Consider the following 15,683-nt stretch of genomic DNA (forward strand, 5'->3'; position numbering starts at 1 on the left):
ATCAAAGCCAGCTAACAGCTTCACGGACGTTTTACTGAGCACAAGCGGCATTTGAGTTGACCTCAGGTTAGCGGTGGAAGGGTGGGGTCCAAACTACACCTCGGGGGCCACTTGTGGGCATTTGTTCCTTTTTAGTGGCCTGCGGCAAATATTAAAAATAGCAATTAACACGGTCCAAGGTCCATTTTTATAAAAATGTGTGTGTGTGTGTGTATGTTTGCGTGCGTGAGAGAGAGAATGTGTGTGTTTATGTGTGTGTGTTTATGTGTGTGTAGTATTGAGTATTGTGTGCGTGTAGTATTGTGTGCGTGTAGTATTGTGTGCATGTGTGTACATGTGTTTGTACGTGTTTGTGTGAGTAGTATATGTGTGTGTATGTGTCAATGTGAGTGTCTGTGTGTATAAGTGTGTAAGTGTGTGTGTGGTATTGTGTGTGCGCGTGTAGTATCGTGTGTTTGTGTGTGTATATTTGTGTGTGTGTGTATGCGTGTGTACGTGTTTGTGTGAGTAGTATATGTGTGTGTATGTGTCAATGTGAATGTCTGTGTGTAGAAGTGTGTGAGGGTGTGTGTAGTATTGTGTGTGCGTGTGTGTATATTTGTGTGTGTATATGCGTGTGTACGTGTTTGTGTGAGTAGTATATGTGTGTGTATGTGTCAATGTGAGTGTCTGTGTGTAGAAGTGTGTGAGGGTGTGTGTAGTATTGTGTGTGCGTGTGTGTATATTTGCGTGTACGTGTTTGTGTGTGTAGTAAATGTGTGTGAGTGTGTGCACACGTGTGTGTGTGCTTTTTGTGGCTGTTTAGGCTCTACAGTGCTTTTCTAGAGATTCCCAAAAAATATATATATATTGTGATAATAATAATTCCAATTTTTGAGCAGAACCGGTTTTTCACCACATTCGTGATCCTTCATTTTTTTTCTGAATGTGGTGATGGGATTCGGGCACGTCTCAATTCTTTGAAGCACCCACCCACAACCCTGCCGTAGAAGATGTGACGTGATGACCACTCACCTCATCCAGGCAGCGTTCGTACTGCTCCCTCTGGCTCTCGTTCTCCAACGTCAAGACGGAGTTCCTCTCCTGGAAAGAGCACGTGTTTGGGTTCAGTCATCGATATGATGCAACAACAACAACAACAACGAAAGAGGCGGATACAACAATCGCGCTTGGCTTTAGAAAGGTCAACAGAGTGTCAACACGGCCGATAAAATCCTCCAAGGTACCACGGAGGAAAAGGTCAAGGGGATGCGAGTCATGATGTTGAACTTTGGGGTTGGGATCTAATAAGAATATCTCCTTGGCCTGCTGAGGGACCAGACGCAGGACTATTGATCTCTGGGGGTTTCCGATTTGTCAGAGGCCGCCAGCGTATTAGGAGCTGTCAGGCAGCCCGGCGCCGCTCACCCTCTGCCCTTTCGGAGGAACGCGTCATTCCTCCGAGGAACGCAAGAGATGTAATTATAGCCCCGACGTTCTGGGAGAAGAAGGTAAATGAAATCCCCAAAGCTTCGGAGACGGATGCAAATGGAATGAGGAACAATTGGTTCTCTCACGGAATGATTCAACCTCAACATCCGAGAGGGAACATGGAGATAACTGCAGGACATCGCCATGGTAACTACCGTAACTTTCTTTGTATCACTCACTTGGAATAACATATTTCATTGAAATCATTTACTGCCGGGGTATTGATCATAATATTGATCGTGAGGTGACGGATTTTTTTTTCAACAGCTCTGTGTACCTAATAAGGTGACAGATTTTTATTTATTTATTTTTTTTTTAACAGCTCTGCTACTTCAATTGGTTCTTTAGCGTACACAGTCACACAATCACATTATGGTCACAGGCTCAACATTCACACAGGCATGTATAGTATTTATTTTTTTATGTATTTTTATTATTATTATCATTATTTTATTTATTTATTTTTTTACATTATTATTATTATAAATTTGATTTTTTTCCATCTATATATATACACATACACACACATATATATATATATATATATATATATATATATATATATATATATATATATATATATATATATATATATATTTATATTTATATTTATATATTTATATATATATCTAAATATATATTTTTTTTTTGTAGACCGAAAAACAGATCAGATTATTATTTATTTATTTTTTTACATTATTATTATAAATTTGATTTTTTTTCCATTTATATATATATATATACATACACATATATATATATATACATACATATATATATATATACTCTGATCTGGACGAGATGCAAGCTTCTATTTCACTTTTCTAAATCATCAATTTGTCTCGATTCTTCGTTTTGTATTTAAAAGGTCTCAGCGAAGAGTAGCCGCGACAACAATAACGGATGGATAAGCGAGTGATGTATAGCATCTGCCTGGCTGCAGCCCCCCCTCCCCCCCTCCCCTCTGGCAAGCTCCGCATCCATCACGTGGCGTAGCGCGGCGGGATTAAATGGCACCTATCTTGTGATAAACTCATTTCAAATGTAATCATGAGCTCATATTCTCCATCAAATTTGAAAGATGGCTTGCGGGAACAGCAGTAAATGATCTTTTGCTGAATGATTATCTCCGTTGTAAGTCAAACTCGACCATGTTGACAAATCTGGAGGAGATGTTTGAAAGAAGCCGCAGATCGAGAAGTTACCTCCAGGGTTTTTAGACGTTCTAACAGGAGCTTGGTCCTGTCATCGTTATCGTCTATTTGGCTGGTGTCGGCGTGCGGCCGCATCCCAGGATCCATCTGAGTCGCCGGCGGGAGGCCGTTGTCCTCTGGGCCATCATGCTGCTTTCGCAGTTCCTCGGAGAATTTCTCCTGAGGAGCCGCAAACAAAGAGGGCAGGTTAGAGGAGGTAGAGCAGGATTTGTTGGGGAGGAGGCCCGAGGGGGTGTTGGCAAGAAGAAGCAGAAGCAGATGGGCTGAGAAGAAAAAAAAAAAGGATGGTTCGGTTTTGTACAGGAAGCTGACAAAAAGGCAGAAATCACAGAAGGAGGAGGAAGTGAAATGCAAGATGAAAGCCGAGAGAAAAAGGGGGAGCGGATCAAATGGGCAGATGGGCCGACTAAACATCCCCATAATCCCTAATCATGTTCCTCTTGTTTCCCAAACTGTAGCCGCGACCTTCACGCTTGCTCCCGTTTGGCCTTCCTGCATCTCCGCCAGTTATCAGTCGACGGAGGTCTTCCCACCATCCCGTAATTAACTAGCAGTAATTATAAGCCTGAAATTAGCCACTCTCTGGATAGCACAAATAAAAATGGCCTCCCACTTGATTTATTTAAGAGGATTTCAATCTTAAAATTGTGTTCCAAGCAATTTTTTTTTTTTTTTGGTGAGCTTCTTGTGCTTGTTTGCAGACGCTGCTCATCAGGCGCTGTTAAAAGTCGCCCGTAATAGCGTCCGCAGAGAGACGGACGGTCGGGAGCGTTGGACCTCCTGCTGCCCTTTCAAGTTATTGAGTTTGCCTGCTGAATGCACAGAAAGCAGCTGCGGAGGACAGGCTGGCCTTGCGTTATTCAGCATCTGGGAATCGCCAAATAACCCTCCATGTTTGTTCTTGTCCGCAAAGTCCACAGACAGCAAAGAAGCCCTTTGTGAAATCTCACGAAATGAAGATATTTAAAACCTCTCTTCTTCTCAGATTCTACTTCGCTTCTTCAATTTTTATTAAATTTTATCTGTCGTCTTTGTGCCTCCATGAAAGCAAAATCATCTCCAGCTTTGTCTTGTCGTTTTTTTGTTACAACAAAGCACACAGCCTAAGGCTAACTAGCGAGCTATCCAGCTAACCATCAAGCTAACTAGCATCCTTGGCATCATCAAAGTCAAAGTCAAAGTCTGCTTTATTGTCAATTTCTTCACATGTCAAGACATACAAAGAGATCATTTCCATATCCACACAAGGCTAACTAGCAAGCTATCAAGCTAACTAGCACGCTAACTAGCATCCTTGGCCACCATGTAAGCAAAAGTATCCATCTCCAACTTTTTTTGTAGTTGTTTTTTTGTATTACAACAAAGCATTTGCACCTAACCATCAAGCTAGTTAGCTAACTAGCAAGCTAACTAGCATCCTTGGCCACTATGTAAGCAAAAGCATCTCCGACTTTTTTCGTAGTTCTTTTTTTGTGTTACAACAAACCATTTGCATCTAAGGCCAACTAGCAACCTAGTTCGCTAACTAACAAGCTAACTAGCATCCTCGGTCACCATCTAAACAAAATCATTTCCATCGCCACCTTTTTTTGTAGTTGTTTTGTTTTGTGTTACACCAAAGCTTCAGCGCCTGAGGCCAACTAGCAAGCTATCAGTCAAACTAGCCGCTAATCCTCACTGGAGCACATTAGCAATGACATTTAGCCACACTCTTCCATCCCTCGTTTGGAAGTTTCCCCTCATCACTCAACAATAGTGAAAGCATGCGCTCATTGCGTTGATCAGATTTTCTTACAATCCCTTAATCGGGTTTAAGGATTTAAATCTTGGAATACTTTATTTAGTTGTATAATGTGTGTTGTTTTTGCAAACCAATACTGTGTTTTTTTTTTTTTTTTCATTGTCGTCTGCTGCATTCTCCATTTGGTAGACAACATTAAGGCACACAAGCAAGGGAGGTGTGAAAACAAAAAAAACTGTCAATTGTGACTCAAAAGGTGACCGTGTGAATGTTACTTATTTCTTTTATTTTCCTCCTCCATCCCGGCAGCTATTTCTGCTTCATAACAAGGTCAGCCATGATTGCTTTCCACTTCTTTCCTGGCTAAACTAAAAAAAAAACAACCAAGGCACCGAAGAACTTCGGATGGCCAAAATGAGCCAGAAAATGAAGATATTTGTCTTAATTGTATGAAAAAATTGTTTACTTTGTACGCCTTCATAATGTCGGCTGTGTCTGTGGTGGTCTGCTCCATCAGTCCTTGATTCTCCAGAAGCGACCGCACCTTCTCCTCCATCCTGCACACACAAGAAATGACAGGGTGAATTTTGGCAATCCCATCCAGATGGTTCCCGCCGTATTTCTGTTTTTTTTTTCCCTGACACAAACGGTCACTTGGATTAAGACTGACCGGTCGCATTCGTCTTCGCAGCACAACAATGTGCTCGCAAACGAGCCGTTGCCCGGCGTGAATAAAAGTGCAATCACAGCAGCGAGCGCCGAGTGACTTTGACCTTGAGGGCTCGGTCTCCTCAAAACAATCAGCCGCCAAACATGCGGTCTGCATGCAGAGCAGGCATTTGAGAGAAGAAGCCAAAACGGCCCAGGAGATTTGCGTCAGCTTCAGACTGAACTTTGACCTTCTGCGCATTCCGCTTCGGGCATCGTCTAACTCAATGTTGCCCGAGCGTTACGGCGCCGAGGCACGTATTTTACATTACAATGTGATATTATTATTACATTATTATGAGTGGCAAAGGTGGAATGAGATTAATTATCATCTGACATCTCGTGGAAGAGCATTTCATCGTTCGGGCCGGCGATACGTCACTGTCGGAAATTATTCGTAGTCAATAAATCATTTTTGTGGATACCAACAAGTTACAGGAATAATTTCACACGACACACTTGCTATCTCAAATGCGTCTGAGATACGAAGTCACTCGTGAGGATGGATTTCCCCCTCGGAGACGGTTGCCGAGACGAAGAAGAACAATCAAACTGTTGCTAGTCAGCTGATCTGCTCTGCTACTTGTGATGAGCCCATGCAGAGAAGGCTTGCCCACCCGCCCGCGCCATCTGGCCAGGCTGTTCTGAAAAGCCGCTTGTAATCAGGCGTTGAGCGAATGTGCAAAAGTGAGAGCGACTGGTCACTTTCAAAAATCGGCACGGTGACGAGGTGCAAGATGATGATGTGACAGTTGGTGGGCATGGTCTCAGGAGATGCCAAGGTGCTTGCCGTGATCACGTCATAAATCCGAGGATAGTTTGGGAGCTACTCGTTCGCTTTGAATCTGAAATCCCTCGCTTACGATTCAGACCGTGTTTGTAATCCGAGAACAGATGGCATCATTTTAATTTCAAATTGATGAGCCCGTATGTGGACATGGGAATTAATTAGTATGTATGAGGACGATGACGCTCGAAAAAAGTTTGACATTGATGAACTGTGGTATGCACTGTAAATGAATGAATGAATGAATGAATGAACAATTAAATAAATAAGATTAAATAATATAAAATAAGAGAATATAAAATAAAGTAAAAGAAAACAAAATGAATTAATGAATTAATGAATAAAGAAAGAAAGAAAGAAAGAAAGAAAGAAAGAAAGAAAGAAAGAAAGAAAGAAAGAAAGAAAGAAAGAAAGAAAGAAAGAATATTAAAGAGGATTAAATGATATAAAATAAAATAAAATGAATGAATGAATAAAGAAACAAATAAATAAATAAATACAATTAAATATAAAATAAAAAATATAAAATAAAGTAAAGTAAAATAAAAACAAAATGAATGAATGAAAGAAGAAAGAAAGAAAGAAAGAAAGAAAGAAAGAGGATTAAATTATATAAAATAAAATAAAATGAATGAATGAATAAAGAAACAAATAAATAAATAAAATTAAATAATATAAAATAAAAAAAATATAAAATAAAGTAAAGTAAAATAAAAACAAAATGAATGAATGAAAGAATAAAGAAATAAAGAAAGAAACAAAGAAGGAAAGAAAGAAAGAAAGAAAGAAAGAAAGAAAGAAAGAAAGAAAGAAAGAAAGAAAGAAAGAAAGAAAGAAAGAAAGAAAGGAAAGATAGAAAGAAAGAAAGAATATTAAAGGGGATTAAATGATATAAAATGATATAAAATGAATGAATGAATAAAGAAACAAATGAATAAATAAATAAACAAATAATATCAAATAGGATAAAATAAAATAAAAGTTGGCCAGACAAGAGAATTGAAGACAACAGTTGGTACTGGCTTCATGAATGTTCCATATAGCACGGGTGTCCAAATCCGGCTCTCGAGGCTCTGGCAAAGCTAGTGTGAGAAGGCAGGGGGTCGTATTGCCTCCAGAGATATCCAGATAATTAACTTTTGGGTACATTTCGAATTTTCTGGCAATTTGTTCTCATGTTTCCCCAATCCCTGGTGGGAACATACAGTCGGATGAATATTTAACGGCGTTTTCTGCCAAATTTGGGGGGGTTGAGAAAAGAAAAAAAAGTTTTGCCGAGCCTCTGAGACATCCTCGAGGACCGCCGTGTTGGCTGTTTCGGTTCCCTCCCTGATTCAGATGATCAGGATTGTTCTCAGGCTTCTTCAGCGCTTACTCATGAGGTGGTCACTCAAAATATATGAAGCCGAAGTAGTCGTAAAAGTAACGACTGATCAAAAAAAAATATCTAACAAAATTTCATAGTTGCAAAAATACTTTTGACAGCTTTGAAAAGCTGGTAAAGGACAAACGAGGGAAGCAGAACTAAATTGTGACTCGCTTGATCCATCTGAGCTTGAGCTGAAAAGCAAAAAATGCCAACCGTCTCGGAAATGCAATTAGGGGGGGGCAATCAATTTACAGCCTGAGGTCCGTCAATTTTTTGATTCACTTCCTATACACACAAGCGCACACACATATGCTTACACACATTCATGTCAATTCAACAGTCTCAAACTATCAGCTCACGTTCTCACTTCAGGTTGAACTTTCATTGGAGCATCTTCATTATTACGCCATTGCAACATATGGAATGAATTTGGTGGATTTTTTTTTTTTTTTTGTATGTGCACATTGGATTTTTAAAAAAAAATTCAGCCCTTGTTACCACGTACAAAATAGAGACCCTCTTCTTTGGGTAAAAAGGGTCAGCAACATTGACCCCAAATATTTTTTACAGCCTTGAAAATATAAAAGAGGCAAAACAACCATGGAAAAATATTTTTAATTAACCCCCTGTATTTTTCTTTTCTACTTTTCTACAATTACGAGTGTGTGTTTGCACATCTTTGTCTAACCTTGGTGTATTTGTGCGTACTGCAAATCCATTCATGTATTTTGAGAAGATATGTACTTCTCAATTCTGTTTCAACATTTTTAACCTTGTCGTCCAAAACATGGCACGGACAGACGTAGAAGCTTTGCCGCACACCAAAATGAGGGTTGTGTGCCTAAAAAAAGGCAACACTGCCATGAGCGCTCAAGGCCGAAGCCACACGCGACGTGCTCGGTCCATGTTTCCTCAAACAGATCCCCCTCTCGTTACGCTGTGTCATTATCCCGCAGTGGCCTTGTCCACTGATGTGGCCGAGACGCTCCCATATGGGCCGTGTTAATAAGTCCTCTCAAAACCACTCTTGGACTTGGATCATGTGGGGAACAAGGAGAAGCCTGCTGGGATGAACTGTGGACGTGGCTTACGCTCTCATCAGTGTGTGTATGCATGTGTATATGTGTGCGCGTGTGTGCGTGAGTGTGTGTGTGTATATGTGTGTGGATGTCTGTGTGTGTGCGTGTGTGTGTATATGTGTGTATGTCTGCGTGTGTGTCTATGTGTGTACATGTGTGTGTGCATGTATATGTGTGCGTGTGTTTGTGTATGTCTGTGTGTGTGTGTATGTTTGTCTACATGTGTGTACGTGTGTGTACATGTATTTATATATGTGTATGCGTATTTATATATGTGTATGTGTATATGTATGTATATATGTGTATGCGTGTGTGTACTTGTGTGTATGTATGTGTGTGTATGCGTGTGTATGTGTGTATGTCTCTGTGTGTGTGCATGTATGTGTGTGCGTGTGTTTGTGTATGTCTGTGTGTGTGTGTACGTTTGTCTACATGTGTGTACGTGTGTGTACATGTATTTATATATGTGTATGCGTATTTATATGTGTGTATGCGTGTGTGTATATGTAGTATGTATATACGCGTATGCGTGTGTGTACTTGTGTGTACGTGTGTATGTATGAGTGTGTCTCTGTATGTGTGTACATGTGTACGTGTGTATACGTGTATGTGTGTGTCTGTACGTGTGCGTACCTGTGTGTACATTTGTGTAAATGTGTACATGTGTGCGTGTGTGTGTGTGTGTGTGTGTGGGGGGGGGGGGGGGGGGGGGGGTGGTGAAAGCTTCTAAAAGACTCGAGACTTGATTCGATCTCGTCTTTGTCCATCCTCAACAGGTCCCACTTTCACTTTATCGCCGCTGTCAGACACTCAAGTTGAGCGGCGCCGCTAATCAGATTTGACAAAAGAACAATTGCAAAAAAAAAAGCCCAAAGCTGCTGAAGAACAATCAGCAGGTTGTGCGTCACAATAGAGGCCATCGGGGGTTGCGTTGCCACAATCGCCTTACGTACAAAACCCGGGGCAAATTAAACGCGAGAATATTCCATTCTTCTGGCGTGAAGCAAACAGATGATTGGCCGGTTTAGCCCGACGCTAAGCTACTCTGATCGGCTTCACAAAACATGCAGACCCTTTCTTAGATATGACCTAAATGTTGGCGCGTCCTCACTCATAAAGACTCTTAATCCACTTTCCAGAACATGGTTGTTACAAAATCTTAATCACGACCAAACCCCGACATTTGACCACCTGTAGTTTACTTCCTTTCAGCAAATGATGGAATCAGCTAAACCATGGCAGCCTCCGGACAAAAAGAAAGAGGTCTTTAAAGGACCCCACATGTGCACCAAAGGAATCGGCCTGACTGGAACCTCTGAAGGCATTTAGTAAATAGATTGCAGGCATGGGTGGGATATCGACGAGGGCCCCCCAAGTGTGAGACCTTAGTCATGATGACAAGACTAACAAGAAGTTCTGACTGAGCATTGCTCATCACAAATGTCCAGCTGGGGTGGAAGTCTGGTAGACACAATATGGACGAACAGATGATTCTGGAGAATTTGTGGATGGATATTTGCGAGGAGGTTGGATCAGAAAGAAAAAAAAGAGGCGTTCCCAAACTCCCCCCGCAAATTAGTGGTTTGTCCAATATGTCAAACGAGGGTGGACGAAGAAGTCCATCAGCGTTAAATAATTTGATTCGTTCGGAGAGTTCGTTTTGTATCTACAGAGGAGATGACAATGATTTGACAATCACTTGCGTTTATTTAAAGTAGAGCAGCTGCTGGGCAACCAAATCTATACTGCAATCATGAGGTCAGTTTGAATTACAAGTTGTTTGGCTGCAGGCAGGCGACAAACGATGAGGGAATGCAAAAGGGGGCGAGCCGCCGCCAACAGTTCATGTGTGCCCCACATCCGCAAAGGCTTGTAATCTGACCTCTTTCAGCATGCTTATAAACATCACAAACAGCATGCTTAATCTGCGGCGGAAGTCAGCAGGGGTGGCGTGTGTGTGTGTGTGTGTTTTAGAAAGGACTATGAAAAAAAAAAAAAAAAAAAAAAAATCAGTAAACTGGGCCAAGTTTACTATGAAAATGATCATTTAAATGAACGAACGAATGAATAAATAAATACAATATGAATAAATATATAAATAGGCAATAAATGAATAAATAAACAATATATAACTACATAACATACGTTAAAGAAATAAATATTAAATAAAAAAAAAGGAAAAATCTGTAAACTGGGCCAAGTTTACCACGAAAATGATCATCGTTTAAATGAACGAACGAACGAACGAACGAACGAATAAATATATATATAAGATATAAATAAATAGGAAATAAAAGAATGAATAAACAATATATAACTACATAACATAGATTAAATAATAAATAAATAAATAAATAAATAAATAAATAAAGTCGAGTCAAGTCAAGTTTATTTGTATAGCCCTAAATCACAAACAGTCTCAAAGGGCTAAAGAAAGAAAGAAAGAAAGAAAGAAAGAAAGAAAGAAAGAAAGAAAGAAAGAAAGAAAGAAAGAAAAAGAAAGAAAGAAAGAAAATTGCAAAGACCCTAACTGTGTTTTTTTCCCCCCACCATTTACAAAACCCAAGCAGGCACGGGGAGAACATGCAAACCACACAAAAAGGCAGGAGCCGGAATCCAACCTACAACCTCTGCACCGTAAGGCAGACATGCTAACTGGTGCATTACCGTGCTGCCTTAAATTAAAACTAAAGAATGAAATAAAAAAAGTGAAACAAAATCAAGTAACACGGGGAAGTACTCGGTCGAAGTCAAGCACACAGATTGGAGGGAGACGTTAAACCGGTGGTCGGCGCCAAAGCTCGTTATTTAGTCACAGTTAAATGACTTCAAGTGAGTTAAATTGAACCTAATACCCTGTCCAAGAGTGGAAGTTGAAAATTAGAGCCAATAAATGCTCCAAAAGTGAGCTGCTTCCAAAATAGTGCCGACACCAATTATCTATTTAACATCGTCATTTGGAAGGAGCGGGAAAGCCACTTCAAAAGAACCGAGCCCAGCCGGCCTCTTTGTAATGACCCCAGATGTGCGGTTTGGAACAGGGGCTCGATTCATACCGCAGCTTCCCAAGCGCCGCGGGTGGGGTGCTGGGGGGGGTCTGCAACGTGCCAAATTAAAAGACTCAGGCCAGGTGTGGCTGGCTGCAGGATTTGAATCATTCCAAAAGAGCGCATTGATCAGCAAACAAACAAGAGGCATCACTGCTCTTTGAGCACGGCGCTTTTTGCCGCTCCAGCCCGACAGCGCTGGCCAGACAATAACATAAGCCAATAGTTTATTCTGCGCAGGCATCTCAACGGGAGCACGAGCATCCAGACCTGAGAAGCCGTTCCTGCCCGTTTGCATCACAAACAAATCCTTTGCGAAGAGCGCTAACGGCTGTATTTAAGAGATGCCATTTTTTTTTTAGCATATTCTTCCCAGCAAGAAACAAAGCAAATTTCGAGAGACACCATGCTGGGTGCACCCACTTACTAGACCAGGCCCTAAATCTGTTTTTAGACTGTTGCACATATGATTCAATATATACTGTAAATCCCAGACAACACAATAGTGAGAAAAAAAAAAAAAAAAAGGCGCTGTTGGACCCAATTACCTGCCGAGCGCCTCCTTCATCCTCGGGCATATAAACGGGCACCCTGCACTTGGGTCATCTCGAGGCCTCACGGCGCCGTCGCGGGATCCAAGTCCGACTAAAGTTAGCTGATGATGTTGCTCTCAAGGCACATTTTTCTTCCGTCTGTCCCCTCGGCTCCAAAGTCCCAACTCGTATTGAGTCGAGGGACGTTGAGGGTGGGCTGAGCAGGGTTGTGTGCTGCAGTCCACCACTAATCCGTAGTCGTTTAATGACGGCAGGCCGTTGAAGCTCTAGGGGGGGGGGGGGGGGGGGTTGACCAAGTCAGGAGGGGGGTGAGCATGTGACCCACACCAAGCTAAGAACCCAGCCAGGGGGGGGGAGGGGGCTTGCTTGTGTACACACCTTCGTCTGGAGCTAAGTGGCCAGTCATTTGGGGCGGGGAGACTTTTTTTTTTTTTAAATCTCAACCAAGCAAACATGGGTGGGATTTTTGAAAAAAGAAATAAATCACGCCAAAAATATATAGGCAACTGGTTGTGTGCACCCAGATGAAGCCACGAGTTGACCTTTGTATGACCTCGCCCTATCCAGGTGTCCTGAGCCCAGAAATGACAACCATCAAAGTCCAAACAGAACCGTCACAGAATGACAACAGTAGCCGAGTGAGTTTCCAAACATCTTCCTGTTGATAATCCCCATTTTTGGATCCGATAATAGAATCTTTAACCAGACAATCTCAGCGGTCCGGCGCCCAATGAGCGCCATCCATCCAGGTGACCCCGAGTCACAGTGACAAATTCATTTGGACCCAATCAGGGATACGCTTGATATGTTCCGCTATTATTAGATGGATTTTGCTTTCTCACAGTGCTGCTAGACTATCCGCACGAGTCTCACTCACAGGGGGAAGCCGCAAGATTACACGCTCAAATTATCATCACACGTCAGTGCTCGAAGTTGAATGAACAATTCCGGCACAATAAAAGCCAGACTAAAGAATGCAGACTGGTATTAGGTAGCATATGTTCACATGTGGACGAAATTGTCGGTAGAGAAAAAAAATTGTTGAACGAAAATTAACCAATGAAAATCAAGCATTGTTTCTTTTAATTGAGTTTCAACAGAATGAAAACATAACTTGTGAATAAAAATGTATTTAATTATTTATTATGATCAACATCATTATTATTATTATTATTTTTATTTCTTTATTTTTTATTATTATTATCGTTATAATTATTATTTTTATTTTTATTATTTTTTATTATCATCATTATTGTTATACTACTACTACTACTAATAATAATATAATAATAATAATAATAGTAATAATAATAATAATTATTATTATTATTATTATTATTATTACTATTATTATTGTTCTTTTATCAACACCAACAATTTTCCACATATGTATAAAAGCAGGTTCTGACTGGACGTAAAGTAAAACGTTGATGAGTAAAAATGGTGCAAGTCGAGAAGCGAGAGCATTGTTGCATCAACGGCACATTTGAAATATGCACTCATCATCTTTTTAAATATTCCATCCCTCCGCTGCCAAAGAGTCTGCGGCTGCACGCTGGGATCATTAAAGTGTGAAGCGCTTTTCTAATGAGGAGATAAGCGGCCGATTTGAGAGAAGCTAATGTGAAGAGCCTCGCATGACTATCAGCAAATTAGAAGCTCCAGACCGGCCGGCCGGCAGAAAGGCTTTGTTTGAATACTTTGTCCTACTTTTGTGTGTCACGGAAGACGACAAGGGCATGTGAACGTGTTGGGTTTAGTCACCTGGCGAATTGCTGCTGCAGCGAGACGATCTGTGCCCGGCCCAGCTCGGATTCCTCCGTCACTTCACGCAGACGCTTCTCGCTCTCCAGACGCAGCCGTCGTTCTTCCTCTAGCTCATGGATCAGCTTTTCTCGCTGCAGAGGAACAAGAACATCCGCATGTTACGCCAAAACAAACATTCGACGTTGAACATTTTATATGCGAATAATGAATAATGATAAAATACCCCACCAATGTTTAATACTCAACTTGGATTTAGATTTTTAGCTGCCTGTTTCTGAAAACTGAACCATTTTGAATCAATTTCCGAATGATGATGTCACAATTCTAGCCACCCATGACTTGGCAGCCATTTTGGTTAAAGTACATTCTGGAAAAAAATGGTCAAAGCCAAAAGTTTTCAAGAGCCGTGCTGATTTTTTGTTAGATTCGTAGATTAGCACATGCTAACGGTATTAGCTTGCTGGTTAAAGTTGTTGACACAGTTTTGGTTGGAGTATTCATGTTTGCTGCCTAGCTAGCTAGCTAGCAAAGGGTCAAACTCGTAGCGGCTCCTAACCACGACGAAACCTACGAGGTCCACATCTGGTTGTCATGGCAACAAAAGCCAAAAGACACACTCGCTGTTGATTTCGCAGTGTATCGCGCGAGGCTAATTTACTGTTTAAACTGCGACGATTGTTTACACTTGGATTGGCACGTTGCTACGACACCTTCAAACTGTTTTTAATTGTGGAGGGGGAAAAAAATTGTCTCTTTTATATTGTCAGACAGTTCCTATAGATTTTTGGATCGATTTTGCTGCTTCAATCAATGGAGATTAATGAGCCTGTAAGAAAAGAAGCCATGCTAGCACAAGCTATGAAATCCCCGCTGTGATCCAAAGTTGATTTCCTTGGCCCCAATTTGGTTTCGCTGTTCTTGCGCAATTTGAACCTTCTGGTTGACTTTCTGTAGTTTTGTTCATTACGTCTCTTGCCAAGAAGAAATTGCGGTAACCGGTTGAGGATTTCACGACGGGTTGTTTTGAGATCTTTGCGCCACCATTTTGTTTTCACCAACTTGTGCTGTTTTCGTTCATCTGCCCATCCAACACCTGCTACACTTTTCAAAATACTTGTATTAGAGGTGGCCAATGTTTGTGAAATAGCTTACAATCATCTTTTGATGTCCACACAAAAAGGTCACTAGAGGCGAGCGTATATAAGCCAGCGATAATTTAAAGAAAAACCCGGCTTGACATTGAAATCAACAGTTGTGCACAAACCCACTCTGATAAAACCGCATCTTCTACGGCAAAGGTAAAAACTCTGAGAGGAAAATAAATAATGATGACATTTAATAATAAGTTGTTGCTACTTCGCGTCAAAAGAAAGTTCACCAAAAAATGTCAAAGCATATCACAGCTTCAATCTTTCACTGCTGCCGAGCTTTTTGTGCTCGGCTCGAGTGGGAAACGCACAGCGTCATTGCCTTGATATTGACAGAAAAGCCCAAAGCACCCAAAAAAAGACTCGTGTCAACTTAACCCGTTTTATCAGTTTTTCTCTCCAACTCAAGACGAGTCTGAAATTAAATCTTTGTCCATGATTTAATTGGATTCTTCTGTCTTGATGGCCTTAGCTATCTGTTGCCCGACCGACATGAACCCTCCTCGAAATGTACTTTAAAGTCTCAGACACTCCTCTGGTAATTTGAAATTATACGTGAATTAGTTCAACTCGTTGCCAGGAAACCGACACGGTACTGCATCAGGAACCGTCTGCGCTCATCTGGACAGAGATGCTCATGTAAAAATTTACAAGTTTAATAATGAAGCTATTTATGAGGACAGTGATTGCTCATCTAAAATGCTGACCTTGTATAGTATCAACATTTTTTTGTATTTTATCAAATGTCTTAACAGTCTCCTGTGGACAAGTGTTAAAAATAATAATTAGGTGCACACAC

At 40.9% G+C, this 15,683-nt stretch overlaps 1 protein-coding gene across 7 annotated transcripts in view; it reads right to left on the reverse strand.

Moving 5' to 3' along the window:
* Positions 1 to 15,683, reverse strand: part of LOC125989346 (nck-associated protein 5) — a 64,621-nt gene that overhangs the window by 17,490 nt on the left and 31,448 nt on the right. For all 7 annotated transcript variants that reach the window (XM_049755581.2, XM_049755580.2, XM_049755582.2 and 4 more), the window contains 4 exons: positions 13,734 to 13,867; positions 4,892 to 4,982; positions 2,676 to 2,843; positions 1,015 to 1,083 (listed from right to left, as the gene is read on the reverse strand). In XM_049755581.2, the coding sequence (XP_049611538.1) occupies positions 1,015 to 1,083; positions 2,676 to 2,843; positions 4,892 to 4,982; positions 13,734 to 13,867 (462 nt within the window). The remainder of the gene's footprint in view (positions 1 to 1,014; positions 1,084 to 2,675; positions 2,844 to 4,891; positions 4,983 to 13,733; positions 13,868 to 15,683) is intronic.

This window comes from Syngnathus scovelli, chromosome 2 (genome assembly GCF_024217435.2).
Source record: "Syngnathus scovelli strain Florida chromosome 2, RoL_Ssco_1.2, whole genome shotgun sequence".
Lineage (NCBI taxonomy): Eukaryota > Metazoa > Chordata > Actinopteri > Syngnathiformes > Syngnathidae > Syngnathus > Syngnathus scovelli.